The sequence below is a fragment of the Carassius auratus genome, chromosome 43, assembly GCF_003368295.1.
Source record: "Carassius auratus strain Wakin chromosome 43, ASM336829v1, whole genome shotgun sequence".
Lineage (NCBI taxonomy): Eukaryota > Metazoa > Chordata > Actinopteri > Cypriniformes > Cyprinidae > Carassius > Carassius auratus.
This window is the reverse complement of record NC_039285.1, coordinates 5,850,247-5,871,520: the sequence shown is the minus strand read 5'-3', so window position 1 is coordinate 5,871,520 and position 21,274 is coordinate 5,850,247. Positions and strand designations below refer to the sequence as shown.

At 36.3% G+C, this 21,274-nt stretch overlaps 2 protein-coding genes across 9 annotated transcripts in view; both read right to left on the bottom strand.

Moving 5' to 3' along the window:
• Window positions 1–9,139, bottom strand: part of LOC113061541 (FYVE, RhoGEF and PH domain-containing protein 4-like) — a 51,907-nt gene extending 42,768 nt beyond the window's left edge. Inside the window, exon 1 of one of the 4 annotated variants that reach the window (XM_026230718.1) lies at window positions 8,821–9,139. In XM_026230718.1, coding sequence (XP_026086503.1) covers window positions 8,821–8,911 — 91 coding nt within the window. In that variant the 5' untranslated portion in view covers window positions 8,912–9,139. Of the gene's footprint in view, window positions 1–4,932; window positions 5,184–5,210; window positions 5,472–8,820 lie in introns of those variants that run through there. The other 3 variants (XM_026230722.1, XM_026230720.1, XM_026230719.1) reach the window with 3 other exon arrangements.
• A 649-nt stretch (window positions 9,140–9,788) lies between these two features.
• LOC113061540 (protein bicaudal D homolog 1-like) overlaps window positions 9,789–21,274 on the bottom strand; it is a 29,458-nt gene continuing 17,972 nt past the window's right edge. Inside the window, exons 5-9 of one of the 5 annotated variants that reach the window (XM_026230715.1) lie at window positions 18,390–19,499; window positions 18,146–18,297; window positions 16,967–17,177; window positions 12,189–12,264; window positions 9,789–11,662 (exon numbers count right to left, since the gene is read on the bottom strand). In XM_026230715.1, the coding sequence (XP_026086500.1) occupies window positions 12,217–12,264; window positions 16,967–17,177; window positions 18,146–18,297; window positions 18,390–19,499 (1,521 nt within the window). In that variant the 3' untranslated portion in view covers window positions 9,789–11,662; window positions 12,189–12,216. Of the gene's footprint in view, window positions 12,275–16,205; window positions 17,178–18,145; window positions 18,298–18,389; window positions 19,500–21,274 lie in introns of those variants that run through there. The other 4 variants (XM_026230717.1, XM_026230716.1, XM_026230714.1 and 1 more) reach the window with 4 other exon arrangements.

The window sequence follows — 21,274 nt, the reverse complement described above, 5'->3', positions numbered from 1 at the left end:
CCTAAAAAAATATACATATATAAAATAAAAATCAAATTATATAGTCAAAAAAATCTTTTTTTTTGACTATATTATGTAACAATAAAATATATATTTAAATATTTTATGTACAACTTATATTATTATTTGTATAGAAACTTAAGTTAAGTTAACTTTATTTAAGTTCCAAAAACACATTTATACCTGAGCAAATAGCTTATCTGAAGAACAAGGTAAAATTTTTGGAGACATAGGTCTGTCCATTAGGATAACATTTTGTAAGTCATGAACCTGGTATTTTCAATCCTTTAAAAATCAAATCCATTTATCTTCCATTTCATCTGTCTGTTATGTTTGTGGTATTTTCACAGGCAGGAAATGACTAGGGTCATCGAATTGAGTCACTGAATCTGTAAACTGTACTACACATTTAAGGATGGCTGGTGTGGGTGTTTGTGTTCTTAAAACTGGTGCATTATTATTGACAAAATAGCCCTTCCTGTCCTTCTTATAAACTCATAGCACAAGCAAAACACCATCTCAATGTGCATAAAAACACATGCTAGTTCAGATTTCCTTGCAGACAGCTTTGTGTGGGTGTGAATCTTAAAAGCAAACGAAAATGTTCCTCTTTGCTGTCCAATTTGGCTCAGTTAATATTAATAGTCAAGCTTGAAGGGAAAACAGTGCTGACACTCGCTATGTAGCTCTCCTTTTTCTGTGTAATTAATAAACAAATCTCATTTTTTCTACTCAAGCACACAAACACAATAAGCTGCACCCTTGGAGAACAATTATCCTACACATAGACAAAGCAGCACATACTTGTCACCTATTTTGGGCACAGTGTTTTGTGAAGCATTATTTTATAATAACTGTGAATAGCAGTACAGTGAGTGAGTTATTGCAGACTTCACAGGTTCTGTACTTGAGTGTCAAAGCACCACTGACATCTGCTGGACAATAAGACGCATTTGTTTATTTTCTTGTTTTTTCTTTGAAAGTACTATATAAAGTAACCTATATAACAAGCATTAAGTATATAAAAAAATCTATAAACTACGCAAATAAATGTTAAATAATGAGAATAAGTGAAAGAATAAATACATTACTGTGAAAAAAATAGCAGAAAATGATTACCAAATTTGTTTTATTATAATAATAATTTAACCTCATTCCAGAAGGGACTTCCACATGCATGCTGCACTTCAATACCAAAAACACTACTTTAAACACAGACAGAAAATGCAATGAAAGAGAAGGAAAATGTCAGAAAGAGACAGAGAAAAGGGAAAAGAGGAGGAAGCTCTCAACATGGAGGTGGAGGGTCATTATGGCGCAGAAACTACGAAGGGAAACTGTATGGGAAGGATGTGATTTCCTTATTCAGGTGCATGAAAGCATTTAATACGTTTTTCAAAAGCAGAGGACAGCCCTCCCTCCAGCAGAACATTTGCATTTGTGGTCGACCACACGTGTAAAAGCATTCTTCACACCTGCTGAACAACTGTAACAGTGTCAGCAGCACACACTGACCATCAACCGTTTCGAACAGCCTTGAATCCATTTATTTTCTCCAAAGACCAAGCAACTTTGAGATGAATCAACACTGAGGCCGGATTCTCAAAAATCTTCTTAAGAAATAAATTAAATTTCTTAAGATAAATTCCACGAAGTTCGTAAGAATGTTCAATTCAAGTGCAATTCTTGAAAAATTCTTAAGAACATAATTTTTTTCTTAAGAAGAAAATAACAGCCGTTATCTGAATGAATACAGTACACGACGCACTGATAAACTCACGATTGTCTTCTTGGGCTTCCTGTAGATTACCCTAATAAACATAACAAGCACGCATCATAGACTGCATATTTTCGTTGCGACTTTGAGTGGCGCGCAGCTTCACGTTTTAAATGGGGCTTGTTTTTGAACACTTTAAAACACTTCTAAAACAGTCTGTCTCAAGCTGCAGCGATACTTTTTTTTTATTTTTTATTATGCCATACAGTACATCAAAACAATACAAAGAGAAACATTAAAACGAGAAGGAAAATATGAACAACAATATGAAAACCATGCCAGAGGACAATAACAACCATTAAAAATAATAATAATAATATTTTGGGGGTGTCACTTTATACAATAGCGTACCTGTTTACAATACTATAAGTTCGAATAGCTTTTTTACTTGTACAATTACATAAAATCCTACAATACAGAGCTGCAGCGATACCTTTCATTCATTTTGTGCTGTTTTTGCGCTCTCATCTGAGTGAACGCTTCCGGTATGTGAGTCCGCACTACAGCAAATGTGTCCTGCGCGTTCATATGTGCTGAATACTGCCAAAGAATATGTATTTATAAGCTAAAATGAACGGCGTTTAATTAAAGCTCCCTATCTGACTCGTTTCAGAGTTGCTAATGAGTTCTGAAGTCAGCAAAAAGCAGCACAGGCTGACTGATCTGATTAACAGTTGTCCCTTCAGAAAACTCGAGCACATCCCTAACCCATCTACCTATTATATGTAGCTGTTGTTGTAATTCGTAAATATAACAATTAATTTGAAATAACCTAATAAATTCATTAAATAATTCTTATTGTTTTGGATTTAAGACAAGTCTGGGCTGTCCTAAACTTAAGTTATTTACGATTTTTTTGAAAAAGATTCTTTTTAAGAATTTGAATTCTTCTTAGGTTTTTTCTTAAGAATAATCTTAAGAAAAAAGATAAAAATATTCTTAAGATTAATTTTTGGGAATACAAAATATTCTTAACTTTTTTCTAAAGTTAAAAAATAAGAAGAAATCGGCAGTATAATGTTTTGTGAATCCGGGACTTATGAGACTAGAAATGTATTTTATAAGGGAAAGAACAACTCATCCCAGGAACCACTGTGGATGATGGAACAGAATCAGCATTGATGGTATAACATAAAAATTTGCAAGTTTATTGATTTATTTTGTTTACCACCTATGCTACAACATATTCAAATACAATAAAAAATAGAAAAATGCAATACTATACAAGTTGTTTGAGAGTGCAGAAAGACTATACAATCCACAATTATTGATTTATAGCAGTGGAAAGTTTCCATCGTAACTCTGATTGGTGGATCTAACTTAAAGGAATAGTTCACCTGAAAATTAACATTTGCTAAAAATGTACTCACCCACAGGCCCTCTATGAACAGATTTGGAAAATTTTTGCATTTGATTACTGTACATGCCCATTAATGGATCCTCTGCAGTGAATGGCTGCTGTCAGAATGATAATCCAAACAGCTGATAAAAATATCACAATAATCCACAAGTAGTCATGACTTCAGTCCATCAGTTAACATGATGAAGTTAAAAGCTGTGTTTGTAATAAATAAATCCTGTATTAAGACATTTTAAACTTCAAACCATTGCTACCAGAGTCCATAATAATCCAAAAAATTGCTTTCTCCAGTTCTCCAAATCTGTTCCGATGAAGAAACAAACACATCTACATCGTGGATGGCCTGAAGGTATGCAAATTTTCATTTCTTATGGTTTTTGGGTTGTGTAATACTTCAAAAATACTTAAATAGCTTACCACACATACTAAACACTTTGTTCTGGTGAAAATAATTTTAGAAGTACTAAATTGACTTCTCAGTAATGGTAGATAAGTAAATCGCTCAAAATTATTTAAAATTAATGTGATTTTTACTTCCAGAACCCTCTAAAGATAACAAGGTTTATTACCATTAATTATCACATTATTGTTAATTAATCAATATGCAAATCTCAGATTTTGTTAGTGTTAAAAAAAAACTTTAGTCTCTTCCTTCCTAACAGATTAGAAAGTCAAATAATAAACTGAGGTTTTTTAAATAGGCCATGACCAGACCTTTACAAACCCACAACTCAATGTAAACACACAAAACAATGGGCCAGTAGTTCCTGCCCAGCGGAACGGTTGGAGGACTTGTGCGTACTGGTTCCCAGATCTCAAGAGATATGTGCTTTTCTTCTGCTTGGGTCGGTAACTGATTTTGCACACAATCCTTATATAACCAGTCTAAAATACTGTGCCACCATTCTATTATGCAAAGAAATATCTGACCTGCAAATTCAAGTCTGTGCTATACTGGTAGTGTGTATGTTGGCCACATGGGGAGATGTTTTGTCTTTAGTATGGCTGAAAAAATTTTACCTGACACCTGATGTCTGGGTGCCCAGCCACCCATAAATCACGGAGGTTTAGATTAGTGAAAAGATGCTTATGAGTTAGTTTAAATGGGCGGGACAAGACATGTGTAAGAGAGAGAATGTGTTGTCCTGAAACAGTTGCAGGCATTATTTCAACAGAAAACTGAATTCAGTACAAACTAGTCTGTGGACAACAGCACGGATTACTGTGTGTAACTATTAAGAAACATGCTGATGAGTTCATCTTCCGCATGGAATACATATGGGCTATTTATTCTCTTGTTCAACAGTTTATCAGAGAATTTTTGTCTTAGTAATATTTTGTTATACTGTTCTGTTTCTGAAACAAATTTCCTTTTCTGTTGATGTCACCAATCACAATTTTAAACAATAATTAGTTCACAATCGCTGTGTTAGGCAGAATATGACGGTGAATAATTTGAACCCACCCTCCTGTACAGAGAGTAAACTTCTCCAGACAGCTGGCATACTTTCTTTATATGCAGCAATTTAAGAAGACGAAAGAAGGCATTTTGAAGAATGTTTAAATGTTTTGTCCACTCAATGAAAGTCAGTGGGGTCCAAAACAATGTAAGAAAAAGAAGAAAGTAATTTTTCAAAATATGTTTCATGCATTTTAGAACAATGTTGAGGAGGAGTAAAATACATTTTTATTTATTTTGGGTGAAATATCCACTTAACACAGATTTACTCTTCAAATGTAACACCAAACTATGTTGACAACCAATACATGAAAAATTACTGAAACTGAACATTACCTTTAGCTGGCCAAAAACAATACTTCCGACGACGCTTAATTTTTCTTAATCCATTCCCCATGATCCTGTATGTTGTTTGGTGATTACATGAATGAAGCTTTCCTACGCATCAATAGATACATTTTTCGATCTCAACTGGGTTAGAATCAGAGTTCCTTCAACAGCCTCCTCTCCAATCTCTGACAAGCAACCGCTACTTTCTTTCCCAGAGTCACGGTGAAACGTCTCATTGCTGGCATGTTGAAGCTCATTAAAGTGAGAACCGTTGGATCACCTACCGGAGGCAGTGTGGTGGAGAAGAGCTTTCCTGAGGCCAGAGCCCAGACAATCCATCACTGTCCATCAGCGAGACTTTACAACACAGAGAAAATGAGTTAAAGACACTGAATGAAGTGCAGGGAAGAATCCAGGGGTTCCACAAAAGGGCTGACTAGAAAGAAGAGGAAGAAAATGAAGCCCGGCTTCCTGTAGATGTAGAATGGACAAAAATATCCACTGTATCACCACTTCCTCTCTCATTCCCTCTTGTGCTCCCCTCTAAAAAGCAGTCCCGTTAACAAAACAATCTCCAAACGACTTCCTAATGAAAGATGAAAGATTTTGGCAAAAATCTTTTTACTTAAAAGAAAAAGGATCCTAATATCCTGTTAAGATTCCAAGTTTTTCAATGATTCTTCATTAATTGACGTTAATTGGAGAAATATACATGTTGTTTGGTCTATGTTGCCATTCGAGGATAATGTCTCCAAGAAAGAGCCTGTTCTAGGCTTGATGCTTGAACTACAAAATTGCCCCATCCCTCCAGCCCAAGTGGGGAAACTCCAGACAAATATCAGGAAATTGCAGTCATCTACAAGTGTTTGTTAAGAAGCTGAGTTGATCAAGAGGAAAGGGGCATGGGTAGGACTGCCCTGGGCGGAGGCACGGGTTATGTAAAGCTCCATAACTATCACTAATTCTCATAGGTAAACAGAGCAGAGATCTGAACTGGGTGAGACTTGAGTCAAGGGTGAAATCAATGATCTAGGGTCTTGACATTTGTATAGTCAAGAAGACAAATGAAAGGAAGGAAATTACAGAGAGCTAGATTTTAAAATCCTACACCCTTTAGAGTCACTGTTCCTGGTTTCTCACCACCAGGCGTAGATCTTTTTAATCCAACTACCTACTGAATGATATGACTAACACAAGACCTTGCAACACCCCTGTCTTCTGGGCATTGTGTGTTTCATAATAGGCAAGATAGGAACTCACGGTCCCGTCATCAGACCCTGAGTAGGAATTTTCCCTCTCTAACAGGAAGTGCGTCACTACAGGACCATCCCATGCATGTAAACAAACTCTTAACCCCATCCCCTCCCCTGAACGTTTACATGGAAAATATGGAGTTATTTAAAAATGTGTCTTTGTTAAAGCAACACTTTTTGGGTGATCCTGTTCAGGTGAATGCTCAGCAAATGATCTTTAAGAACTATTAAATTATTTATCTTATACACTACAGTTCAAAAGAGCTAATTTAGCTATAAATTACCAAGCACTTTTAAAAGATGAGAGAGTCCAGGATCATAAAATTAGTTTTAACTACTCCACAAAGTACAACTTGATATGTAACATTTAAAGAAACAAATATATAAATTACAGTAACATATAAGCAGTCCTGATTTCCAATTTTGAAATAACTTCATAAATGCCCATTAGGTTCTGGACACAATGTTAAGAGGTTGCAAAACCCTTTTGGTATTATACTGCCACCTGCTGGGTGTTTCTACATGTACTGTATGTTTTACTGAGACAAACTGAAAAGATCTGTAGAGTAAACATACATATTAAACAATCATAATGATTAGGTATTAATGCAAATTCCTTGCAGATATGACTATTTATTTTAGACTAGATTTCAGTGTTATAGATGAAATTATGTCTAATTTCATGTGGCTGGCCTACAGTGTCCTGTCCTCAAATATTTACTAGAGGATAAAGGAAGGTGTGTATCCATGAGATATTTATAGCCCCTCTCTCTCTCACACATCACAAACTAAAACCCTGCTATTGCAGTATACACCAATCACAACCAAATAAAGTCTGATAAGCTCTTATGATGATATTATGACAACAGGTCTGGCTCACCTGACTATGACTCTGAACTTCTAAAACATTGACTTCAGTGTAACTGAGGAAGCATGAGATTCAGTGAAGCACGACAGAACATTAATAGTTAACTTTAACAACAGCACACATTTGTGTTAGTGGTCACTCCAAAAACATAGTTATTTTAAGCCCAAAAGTTTGAAGAGGAAAGCATTTCTATTTAGTTTCTAACTAGCATTTTTTTTCTTCAGGAAATAGCTCCCAAGGGTCCCTGTTCTTTTTTCTGTTTATGTAATATGTCTATTGTTAAAATGAGCGGAATATGAAAGCAGCTCAATAATTTCTTAAGCTACTGAGAGAAAGCTAAGGCATGACTGGTATTTTCAAATGCAAGCAGACACACTTGTTCATAAAAAGTACACACTTTCCTTGCTCGAGAACTCGAGAAAAAATGTATTTTGTTTTCCTGCCAGTGTTTTTCCCCTATCTTTCTTTATTTAGCTCTTCCTCTAGGTATTGCTTCAATAATTGTATATATTATATATTAAAAAATTATCGGAAGAACTGCAATCTTTTGCTGTCATTGAAAGGCAAAATCTGCCTTTCATTTACCCAGTCACAGACACACTGGAGTCTATGGCACCGATTGACTTTTTTAACATCAGTGGCTGTGCTGTGCCAGGCAGAGTAGTATTGACACTATAGGCTGTTATTACGAACACAGACTGACTAAATAAACCTGAAATATCTAATAGACTGGAAAGTATAACAGCAGTACACCTGCACATTAGTTATCCTAAAGCTACGGAATTATGAAGGCTGTCTCATAGTCAGAGATGAGACATGGCACTATTGCAAACACTGTAACACAACCAGTTGGGACTTGTTCACACTCATATCCTGAACTTTCAGTACAAACAGAGCTATCTTCTATGGTAGATAATGGAGTCTGGCATGGATTCCAATGCATTTTCCACGTTTTGTCAAATCTCTTGTGTGCTGTCAGAGATTAAGGCAACCCACGATGATGAACTTGAGCATGAAAAGATTGGAAGCATGAAGAGCTGGTTTTATATTAAAACTGAGAAATAAAAAGATCCATCGAAAGTAGATGTTACAAAAAAAAATTTGGCCATGTTGCGAAATAAATATTTCATCAAAGGCTTTTCATAATGGCTTTCATTTTGATCTAGCACTTCACTCCAAAATTCATTCCAAAAGGACCTCCTTAATTCATAACTTCACGGTGTTGTTTACTTATCGTATGCTAGACCTTTATGTTTATCAGAATGTCAAATATATTTATAAAATATGAATGCAATAAATCAAATATGAAAATATTTTGTAGGTAATACCATGGTCTCAAGGTCTGATAGAGATGACGATAGGCTACATCATATCGTGGAGGCGATACAATGTGTCAATCGTTAATAATAACTACAATATGTAATAAAAAAATAAATAAAAAATGGTCGCAGCTTTTAGTGGGAGTAATTTAATTACTCATATCATGGCATAGAATTTTGGTTATATAGCCCACATTAGAAACTTTTAAAAATCATTTCCAGTATGGTGTGAACTGTCGCTGTCACATGTTGCCATTTCTTACATTTACAGGCGGACCGAAATATTTCAACAAATGACCATTCAATGTGTTCTTTAAGTTGCGTAGAGAACACTCAAAGGCCTGACAGCGTAACTGTTTCACTGGAACAAATGCTTCCAGTGTTTTGGACATTTGGCACGAGGAGGATAAGCCCATAAGCCGACTATCCGCGCTCACCTGACCGCTGCACTCACCTGCGGATTCCGGGCATTTCTTCACCGGGAAGCCTGCTCTCCGCTTCGGCTTTGTCTTCCTCCGGATAGCGTTTCTCCTCAGTTCACTCATGTTTTTGTTACCTCATTACAACATTTAAAAGACCTTTAAATAACAGTTGTTTTACGTCCACGCAGCATCTCGGTCCATGTCTTAACAAGCGTCTGCAACCGTAAAAATAACCCTGCAGAGTTATGCAAAAGAAAAGCGAAATGCTTCGTTTAGTATTTTCTTCAGATTCCCGGGCTCTTACAGTAGTACACTGTTCTGAGCCAGTCACCATCCCAAGAGCTCTGATAGCAAGATTGGCCCAGTCCTGTCATTTCCTCTGTGCTCTGACCGCCTACTGTATATTTTGACTCGCCGACCTCTTTGATTCATCTCAGTGAGTCGAATCGTTTGAATCAGTTTACCTAAACACTGCTTAGCCAGTGAAATTGGAGAACCGGTGTTATGGCGAATTTTGACTCTTTGCCTGGAGATTATCTGCATCGAAGAACTGTAACTGTAAAATAATAATAATAATAATTAATAAAACGATCAAAGTTTATGAAAAAAAAAAAAAAACTATAAATGAATACATTATTAAGTTCAGTAGGGTTAGGCATTCATTTTTGACCTCCTACTTTATTTTGACTTGAAATCACTTAGTGATCCAATTTACTGCTGCATAATTTAATCTTGGGTTACTGTATCTGCATTAAACAACTGTATAGAAACTACAAAAGAATTGAAAAAAAAAAAAACATATGACCTCATTGAGTTATCTGAACACCGCTTAGCCAATCAAATTAGAGGATCGGAACTAACACTTTAATAACGTTGATTGGGACCAATACAAATTAAAAGATCAAACTATATATATATATATATATATATATATATATATATATATATATATATATATATATATATATATATATATATATATATAATGACAAAATTACAATGTGTTAATTATTTGTTTATTTTTTCCTTACTAGACCTTGATATAAGGTGCAAAGACAAATGTAAGCTATGACGCGCTACTACATTGTGCACACAAAACCTTTTACACACATCGTCAAATAATGTTAATCGTCAAATAATCAGGACAGGACTATATAAAACTAATATTGTTTTTTAATTTTACTTAAAAGAAAAGTATGTGGCTCATGACTGTAGCTGTACACATTAAAAATCCTGCAGCAAGATCATACTTTCACCAGTACACACCATCTGACATTGATGGTGTTACTCAGTAAATTACACTTAAGATGCAACAAATCTACCACAATGTGTAGTTAATAACACTGAAACTCATTGGAAATGCTCAATAAGAAATGGGTACAGTCTAAAACGCCAAATGAATGGGCTCTACTGAACAGAAACTGAGAACTGGGAGCTAAGAGAGATTGTGAATAAAACCATTGTTGCCATATATCCTTCTTTGCATGTCATTAAACAGACTATCTTTGTTCTCGTTCCACAATGGATACAGTTATGCTTTGAGAAGCGTCCGATAGATTCTTCATCTAACTCCATCAATAACCTTTCAGTCAATCAGCAAGACTGAAAATGTGTTTTTGTGGTTTGCTGCTGTATACAAACAATGACATCTGATATTTATCCGTGTCCTGCTGGTACAAATCATGGTGCAGTTGGAGGACAGATGTCCAAATGGCATTAAAATGATCCTGTGCCTTTTTTTTAAATGCATAGATAAATGTGTTTGTGCTATATATAGGGTAAAGGTTGGATATAACTTAAAGATAAAAGAAAATAAAAGAGAGAAGGAGATATGTAAAGAGGTTCTAGTGAATATGGGATACAGTAAATAGGGCTTGTATGCTGTCTTTGGAGCAGAACTGAGAATAATAAACCCACTTCATGTTCAAATTTAGCAGTGCACTTGGATCAAGCCTCACTCAAGCTATAACTCTATTCCCTCAAAAAAATAGGCCCTGAACTAGGCCTATATGTCCACTCAATCCTCAAAGACTTATCTGACATCAATTCGGCAATAAAAAAAGATAATTCAGGTATAAAATATAATCTTTATGCATTGCAATAAACTGTTAAAAAAATGACAAAAGAAACAAATTCCATGTGCAAAGACGTTAAAGAAGCTAAGATTAGCTAAACTCAATCACATCAGGAGCTTGAAGGTCAAAATCAAAGTCACACAAATATCTCACTGATGTTGTTTCTACTTGATGAAAATTATGTGTACATGTTTCTCAATAATACATTCACCTCTCTTCAACTCTGCAAACACATCTTTCTTGCATGTTACACTTTTTTTGTGCGTCAAAGATATTAATTCTGACTGATAAAAAGTCTCCTTGCACCATAATATTACTCCTGGGTTGATGTAATTAACACAAATTTATGTTGTTTAAAAGTGTATTTCTAAGAAAAGCTGCATTCATATTCAAAATCATATTCATAGTAAAACAGTCAGACACAAAACACATATTCTTAAATAAACAAAAACACAAATAAATAATGCAATAAATAGTGAAATAAATAGGTATAAATCAGTCCATTTCCGTTTGATCTCATCTCACTCGAGATGATAATTAGTACTTACAATATGCATCACTAAATAATTCATCCAATTTCGGTGACTGTGCGGGCTCCTCTGGAGCATCTGATTGGCTGGAGGTCATGATTGACTGATATGCTCCACCCCCTTCATCTGTCTCTGAGAGGAGTCCAACGACAAGAGGCTAAGGGCCAAAAAAATGAGAATGATGGGCCAGACAGTTGAAAGGATCGCATGGAAGTCTGGTGTTGGCCGCAGTCATCAGGTCCTCTTGAAGAGCTAACAACACATTAGGACTACAAAGACACAAGCGACACAGGCAGAAGGGAGAGAAAACAGAAACAGTGGCGATGAGTAGGTGTAAAGTGAAATCGCCACATCCTGTTTCCTATTAAACTGGCGCAACGGTGATATAGAAAAAAAGCACAATTCACTGATACAGACACGAACATTAACTCCCTTTTGACAGACACACAGGGGCACATTCTAAAGAAAGTAGCTTTTAAGAGGCAAAGTAGTATGGGACGAAAAGAGCGTTGTCTATATTCGACAACTAAGGATGAGAGGGTGATGAAAGGATGCTGGGCATCTCAGTGTTATTTTTGTATACTTCAAGAGGCTTTATTTAAATACGTGAAAAACCTTAAAGACACACTTTTGACTGGTAGTGTATATCAATTGTATTGGAAAAGTGTGAGGAAGTGGATGCTGCTGTTCACATTATTATTTGTGAATGCGTGAGCCTACGTGACATTTTTTTTTTTTAGAAAGAGAGTGAGAGAGAAAACAGTAGCGTGCGAGTTTCTCTAAAGGACGGGTTACCTGTGGCCCGTGGATGCCCTCCCACGCCTCAGTTGTGGGGAGGTTGGCGGTACTGAGCCAGCAGGCTGCTGACAATCTAAGAGAGACTGATAAATTAGACATATACAGAGGTGTGACAGTCAGGGTTAGTGACACAAACACAGAGAGAGATGGGCACAGAGATGCGAAGTGAACGAAGCTGGAAATGGCTGCAATGCTCTAACGTTTGGGCGTGATTCTGTGTGTTAATCTAAAGAAGAATCACGTGCAAAATGAACGGATAGAGCATGTAGAATAAGAAAAAATTATTACAAATATTCAGCTGCGTATGTTCATCTGCATTCATGAGGCATGGCAGGTATAGATGGAAAGAAAAGCAAGGTGGTATCACCTTCAGTTTGTTAAACAGAGATACACTACTTTTCAAAAGTTTGGGGCAGTGAAATTGAGTTCTTATCTTCACCAATGCTGCATTTATTTGATCAAACAATGCAGTAATATTGTGAAATATTACTACAGTTTAAAATTACTGTATTCTATTTCAAATATGTTAAGATAAAATGTATTCCTTATATTTTCTCCGGTCATCAGTGTCACATGATCCTTCAGGAATCGTTCTAAAATGCTGATTTGGTGCTCTAAAAACATTAATTATTATTATTGCTGAAAACAGTTGTGCTGCTTAATATTTCCACGGAAAGTGTCATACTTTTTACCCAAGATTTTCTGATGAAAAAAAGCAGCGTTTATTCGAAACAGAAATATTTTGTGACATAATAAATGTCCTTAATTTCATTTAGATCAATTTAATATATCCTAAAAGTATTAATTTCTTAAAAATAAATAAAATAAAATCTCTGATCTCAAACTTTTAAAAAAGTAGTGTATGCAGGTGCAAATGACAAACGGCGTTGCTGCTTTGTTAATGGGAGCTTGCAAATACACATGCGTTTACACATTTAACAAGTCAAAAAGTCATATTTAAAACATTATATTTGATGTTGTCTAGCTAAGAGCACATATACACATTTGGAGCAATCTATGGAAATTAGTAATAAGAAGATTTTTTTTTTTTCCATTACAATTTGAGTAGTTTTTAGGATGATGTGAGGGTGTTTGTCAGGGTGTTGCTATGCAGTTATTCTATGTGCTTTTTAAGATGTGGCTCTACAGTGTCTGCGTGTACTGGGTTAGTTGTTTGTAGAAATGTATTATGACATAACCATGTTCATAGTGCAAACAATTATAGCTATCTACAGCTCCAGAGTCATAAATGTAATTTAATAAAAATTTTATCAGAAGGAAACTACTGCTCTGTGGTTGGTATATGTCTTTGTCACCTTGGGCAAAACAGCATTTAACAAATCCAGTAATGAGCAAAGGATGTGAAATGTGGAAACACTGACTCCTGCAGGCAGATGGAAGCATCCATTGCTCATTAAAAGGAAAAATAAAGATTGTTTTTATGATACAATATACTGACAGTTGAAAACTGTTTAAAAAAAAAAAAAACCTATAGAAGTGTCACACCTCAGGAATGTGATGCATTTACATTATGTCACATTACGATAGTTGAAAATTATGACTGTTGTAATTAGAACAATTATTAAAACAAATTGTTAAACCTTCGTAAATTTAGTGGGAATAAAATGGTCAAGTGGCACTGCATTCTATAATGTTGGGTCTTCGTGACACCGGTGAAGTGGATCAGACTGGTTTCCATTACACTAAAGTAAAATTCCAAACAACATCATACATAATATATATAACATGTCTTTAAGCAAGGCACAGGAATCAGCAATATTACACTGAAATCTCAGATCACTCCTAGAAAAAAAAAAATAAAGAAAAAAATAATAATCCAGAGACTTGTCTATACATGTAAATGTAACAGCTATGAACTTCATCTCTGTAAGCCTTGCATGAGCAATGCTAACACAATGTTCTGAACAATCTTTAACAGCTGACCTTGTCAAATGCTTTTTCGCCCAAAGGTTCTTAAAGGTGAAGGTCTTTCTACAAAACGAGTGCCGTTTTTTAATACATACTGTACACATTATACTTATGCAGTATAATATATACACTTTATATACAAATGTGTAAAAAATGACTTGAGACACATTAAAAGCTGTCATCTGTTAATGTAATTTTTTGTGTGTGTGTGAAAATTTCCTGTTATATTATTTTATTTATTTTTCTTTTCTTTAGTCTTAGTCAAGAATACATTTTTTGCCATTCTCCTTGATATTTTAGCAAATATTTACATTCTGATTGAGAAATATATGTAAATAAAAAGTAGCATTTCTTAATTGCTGTTTGAGTTGAACAAAACAATATATTTTAGTTAAATTAAATAAATCCTATAATATAAATCCTTAATCTGAAATTAAAGTGAACTCTTCTTGTCCAATAGTTTACTTAAATAAAAAAAAAAAAAAAAAAAAAAAAAGTTATCATAATGGCAAAGTCTTTTCAGGAACTCTTCCTGACAACTCATCGTATAACTTTATATTATGCTCTTTTATGTTTGTCAGCAAGGGACAATCTTACATTTTCAAACAGTTACCACTATTTTGTATAAAAAACAAAAAACTGATAATTAAAAAAAAAAATGAAACAAAAATATATTACAGAAAAATACATTATATATAATAATATATAAATATTAACATGTAATGATCAAAGGGCTTAAAACTCTCAACCCTGTTACCCACTGTATATTAACCCTAATAAAATGCATTAAAAGTCATACATTTAATTTGAAATGGAACAAGACAACTGATTAAAACTTAAAACACATTATATGCCTAAAAGAATGTTTAAAACATCCAGAAATTGACATTAAAAATTTCCTTATCAAACTAAACAGGCACCCATTCCATAGAATGACTCATGATATAATGAATGGCACTTTGATGTGGCTCTGTACTCTAGAGCTTATTGAAATGCAATAGCTGGGCAGCAGGCACCATGTGCAAGAACACGTCTCTGCATTTGCATATGACAGATCCTGCACTGCCATATGCTGTGTCCAGGAATAGATCTGCTCTATACATAGTGCATTGAGTTCAACTGAGCATTTAACTGTTAGCTAGCAAAGCAGTTTGCATTTATCTTTAAAATAAGTTTAATGTAATAATTATACATAAGCTGCTACTCATGATTTCAGTATTTAGCACTTTGTCACAAGTCATAAGGCTTGATGACTACATAAAGGCCAAAGTAATTGCCAGTGGATGGCGCTGTAGTTATGGCAGACGTGCTATTAGCCAATGCAAAAAGAACTGAAAACTCCATCACACAAACTAACTGCTTTGCATGCAGTATGTAGCACCCATTTCATCAAGCTATAAAATGGAAGCGAACATGCAGGAATTATATTCGAATAGAAACATGCACCAATCAATACCTGTTCTGCTTTACAGAGTAATTCTTCCAGTATGATCCGAATACATGTCCTTACTGATGCAGATTCACAACAATTGTGCTTGCCAAAAAACAGCTTTCTTACCCAGGCCGCAAAAAATGACATCAAGCATAATGCAATTTTTTGTATTATTATTAAAACTCATTTTTATATCCAGACAACATTATTTTAGTAATATACGATCTCATAAAGCCAATAATTAAAAGTTTGGAATGATTACAATTTTTTTATGTTTCTGAAAGAAGTCAGAAAACATTCTAATATGCTGTTTTGGTGCTTAGGAAACATTTCTTAATGTTATCAGCGTTAAAAAACTGCTGATTAATATTTTTTGTGAACCCTTTATTAATAATAATGAAAAAAATTCAATATTTATTTGAAATTTGTTTTGTAACATTATAAATGTAATGCATCCTTGCTGAATAAAAGTATTCCATCCTTTTTAAATCTTACCTCAAACTTTTGAATGGTAGTGTACCATGTTGTAGTGTTTCCACAAAAATGTTAAGCAGCAGCACAACATTGATAATAATGAGAATTGTTTCTTGGGCAGCAAATCAGCACATCAGAATGATTACTGAAGGATCACGTGACACTGAAGACTGGAGAAATGATGCTGATAATTCAGTTCTGCCATCACAGGAATAAATTACATTTTAAAATGTATTCAAATAGAGAGTTATTTTAAATTGTACTAGTTTTTCACCACATTACTGATATTGCTGTATTTTTGAACAAAGAAAATGCAGCCTTGGTGGGCATAAGAGAATTATTTTGACCAATAGTGTCTTTCTAGAGCTGGCAAAACATAATTCTGTTCAGAATAATATCAGTAAAAAAGTCTCTAAATCTATCCCTGAGTTGAATCATATGCTCCAAGCAGTCATAGAATGGAAACCAGTCTGTCCTTAATCCATGTCACCTACTGAGGGTCACCACTAGGGATTCTGGGAGTCCCAGACTGGATTAGAGAAGTTCTTGAAGCAGCTGAAGGTGTGAATTGAGTCACATTGGAGCGCATACGATATCTCACGGAAAGTGGCAACTGCCGAGTGCCCAGGACAGGAGAACGGTAGGGGGAAGTAGGAGCAGATCTGGGAACGTGAGCATCAGAGTCTCCACTACGACAAAGCTCAATACTTAGCATCTCGGGGTCTAAAACTAAAGTTTGAGTGCCCAGTTTCCACTGAGACTGGCCACGGAAAAACGGCTGGTCTGACGAGGTCCAGGAGGAGGAGGATGGACCAGGGACATCCAGTGAAGGAGAGCTACTGGCTGATGCAACCATATTGTTTTGGAACAGACAGAAAGGGGGTTTTGAAACCGATGCAGTGGGGCTAGGGGGAGCAGTGAGTGCAGTTCGATGACTTACTTTTTGAGGGCTGCTCTTAATTTTTGTCACTTTCCCTCCACGGCCACAGTACGACTGCTCATGGTCAAACTCCAGGTCCTCCAGGCGCTGGGTGAGGGCCAGTTTCTGCTGGATGGCCATTCGTAGTAGAGAGTTCAGAGTCTTCTTCTCATCTTCTGCGGCAGCCAGCTGCCTCTGCATCTCATCCAGCTGAGTTACGTACTCATCACATCTAGACAAAGAGTGGGAGAGAACCTCACCACTAAGTTATTAAAGAAAACCACAACATTTTTACTACCATAATGTATTTCAGTGTGAAAAAGAATATTCAGCTTTAAAAAATATGGCGAAGAACTTGATTTTGTCCATCTGAAGTATATTGGATTCTTGAACAAATGGCTCTAAAACATCAGTTCAATTCAGTCAAAAATTCACTGTGTAGTAAGATACATATTATACATTTTTTAGTAGTAGTTTAAAAAAATTATATTGTAATTAATTAAGAATCATTGTATTAAATTAAATAATTGTATTGCATTTATGCCACATTTAAAAATACATTTAGTCAATAAAATCAATAAAACACGTTTTGAGACAATTTAAAAAATGTTAAACTTTTAAATAATCTTAGTCGCATCCCAGCTAACAAAAATATGTTCTTAAGAAAGTTCTGCTGAAGTTTCATTGTTATGAAAACATTATTTCTGAATGTTGTCTGAACATTAGAAATGTTCAGTTTTAAACGAATCAGTTATACAAATGTTATAACAAGAGAACATGTAAACATTACGGGAATGTTATTTTTGAAAGTACTTATTTTGAAACAAGTAGTAACATTGAAAAAATGGGAACAGTCGCATTCAGTGTAGACATGGTGTAAAAGTACTAAAAGGATCGTTATTGGAATCATTAAGGAGACAGAATCGTTTATAGGATTTAGAATCTGAACTAATTTCCATCCCTACCTGTAACAATAACTAAATGGCTCTTTAGCTATTAAATAACACTATTCTGACCTAGGTGATATCAGCTGAACAGTAAATAGTTTAGATTTAGTGGTGGAGCAAGCAGTTACATTTTGATGAAAGATTACGCTTATAAAACATTTTTGATGAATCATGAACGTGTATTAAAAAAACAAACTATTCCAATTTGGATGTCCTCAATTACATTAAATCAGATAAGGGCTGATAAACGCACCTTGTGGCAAACATTGCCCTCAGTGAAGAAAAGGTGGCTGCATCTTCTTTGAGGGCCTTTAGTTCATTTCTAAGCTTCATCATTGTCTCCGTCACCATGGACTTCTCATTTTCATATTTACTCTTCAGGTTTGCAAGGGCCCCCTCGGCAGTCTAGAAACACATTTTAGAACATACCAAGCTCTGTTATATATGCTTTTATTTGAGACCAAACACAACATAAGACATAAACGTGGCCTTCTTACCTGTTTGTTAGCTTTCAGGACAAGACGCAATGTAGCAATCTGCTCTCTTTTGGTGCTCAAGAGGGATTTGAGTTTCAGGATCTCCTCCATGCAGAGCTCTTTGTCCTTATCGAGGATGGGTGCCAACTCTCGTGCCGCAGCCCTCTGCTTGGACAGCTGGAGCGAGCGGTCCACGGCTTTCTGCAGGTGCTTGATCTGGTCACGGATGATGGCGTTGAGGTTATAGATGTTCATGGGTTCGCGACGGAGATCACCTGTTTCTGGCACTGGGGAGGGAGAGAGAGATGAACCATTGATTGGTGAACCAAACGGGGTTTTGTTGGGACTTCCTCCTTCCCCTTTAGTTCCTTCTCCAAGGGGTTCCTTTGATGGAGAGTCTTGAGGACTCTTGGACACGTCTGAGGAGTTAACAGCAGCGATCCGGCGAGCTAAACGTGGAGAAAGCAAGGCTCTTGGGTCTTCAGGGCCTTTGAGACTGCCGCTACGTGTGACCCGGCTCTGACGGTAGTAGTCCAGCATAACACGGTTAGGAGTTTCGTTGTTGCACAAGCAGACATGGTGGTAGAGCTGAGCGAGTTCCTCGCTAAACGTAACCAGCTCGTCCTGAGCTGTGTTCAGCATGCTGTTACTTTCGCCAGCCATGACAGAAGCACACCGGAGCTCCGCTTCCAGACTGAGAAGCCGCTCGCGACTCTCGCGCCAGGCTTTCTCCAACCGTTTCACTTGTTCTTCAAGAGCCTGGACCTTCCCTTCACCGTGGTTGCTCTCTTCTGATTGGTTCTCCACAGACTGGTTATATTTTTCCTTCAAAACCTTAAGCTCCGCCTTCAAGTCAATTACTTCAGTCACGGCAACTCTGTATTTGCACTCCAGAAGCTCCATTCCATTGATGTCTGCCTCATAATCGCAGCAACCGTTAATGGGCCCGACGCTCTTCTCGGACTCCTCTGTTTCAAACTCCTTGTCGCTGTAGAGACGCTTCATAGAGTTGAAGCGCTCCGTAAGCCGGTGAACACGCCTGTGCTGCTCAGTTAAAGCGCCCTGTGTGTGCTGCAGTTGAGTTTGAGTCTCCTGCAGGTTGGTAAGTAGAACCGCCTTCTCTCGCTCAACCTAGTGAACAAGATGATACACAGTTTGTTTCAATACTTTTGCTAGAAAACATGGAATATATTTAACTTGATGTGCTTATAAAACTTATAGACAGTTGTGACAGCTAGGTGTGTTAGCTTGCTCGTTACAAATTTAGCATAACTGCAGACCTGTCATTAAACTCAACTGCTGCTTAATTGCTTTCTGATCACTCATTGTATCAGAAAGGTCAGCCATCTAACACCTGAGGCTGAGATAGTGAAACGCTATCGATTTCTTACTGAAGATTTGCCAAAAAGGACAAAAGGAAATACAAACTTGATTCCAAAAAAGTTGGGACACTGTACAAATTGTGAATAAAAACAGAATGCAATGATGTGGAAGTTTCAAATTTCAAAATTTTATTCAGAATACAACACAGATGACATATCAAATGTTTAAACTGAGAAAATGTATAATTTTAAGGGGAAAATAAGTTGATTTTAAATTTCATGGTATCAACGCATCTCAAAAATTCTTGTCTAACACAGGCTTCTAGTTGCTCAGCTGTCTTAGGTCTTCTTTGTCGTATCTTCCTCGTTATGATGCGCCAAATGTTTTCTATGAGTCAAAGATCTGGACTGCAGGCTGACCATTTCAGTACCCGTATCCTTCTTCTACACAGCCATGATGTTGTAATTGATGCAGTATATGGTCTGGCATTGTCATGTTGGAAAATGCAAGGACATCCCTGAAAGAGACGACGCCTGGATGGGAGCATACTGTATGTTGTTCTAGAACTTGGGCATACCTTTCAGCATTGATGGTGCCTTTCCAGATGTGTAAGCTGCCCATGCCACACTCACTCATTCAACCCCATACCATCAGAGATGCAGGCTTCTGAACCGAGCGATGATAACAACTTGGGTTGTCCTTGTCCTCTTCAGTCTGGATGATATGGCATCCCAGTTTTCCAAAAAAGAAATTCAAATTTTGATTCTTCTGACCACAGAACAGTTTTCCACTTTGCCACAGTCCATTTTTAATGAGCCTTAGCCCAGAGAAAAAGCCTTCTGGATCATGTTTAGATATGGCTTCTTTTTTGACCTACAGAGTTTTAGCCGGCAGCGGGGAATGGCACGGTGGATTGTGTTCACCAACAATGTTTTCTGGAAGTATTCCTGAGCCCATGTCTGAGAAACTTCTTTTCTGATGTTGCTCCACTATTTCTCGCCGCAGCATTGGGGGAAATGGTGATCCTCTGCCCATCTTGACTTCCGAGAGACACTGCCACTTTTGAGAAGCTCTTTTTATACCCAGTCATGTTGCCAATTGACCTAATAAGTTGCAAATTGGTCCTCCAGCTGATCCTTATATGTACTTTTCCGGCCTCTTATTGCTACCTGTCCCAACTTTTTTGGAATGTGTAGCTCTACTGAAATCCAAAATGTGCCAATATTTGGCATGTCATTTCAAAATGTCTCACTTTCAACATTTCATAAGTTATCTATATTCTATTGTGAATAAAATACAAGTGAATGAGATCCGTAAATTATTGCATTCCTTTTTTCTTCACAATTTGTACAGTGTCCAAACTTTTTTGGAATCGGGTTTGGACATTTAAAAAGTAAACAATGGTGGATGGGGAAACACTTTTTTTCTGAATAAATGCCAGACAATTAAAGTAGCTTGAAGGGTGAGGAAACAAGAAACAAATATTATGGCAACTACTTTGTGCAACTGGATGCTGAAATAGCAGTCTCTTGGCTATGTATTTAATGGCAATCTCACACAGCTAGAGAAAGCATTACTACAGC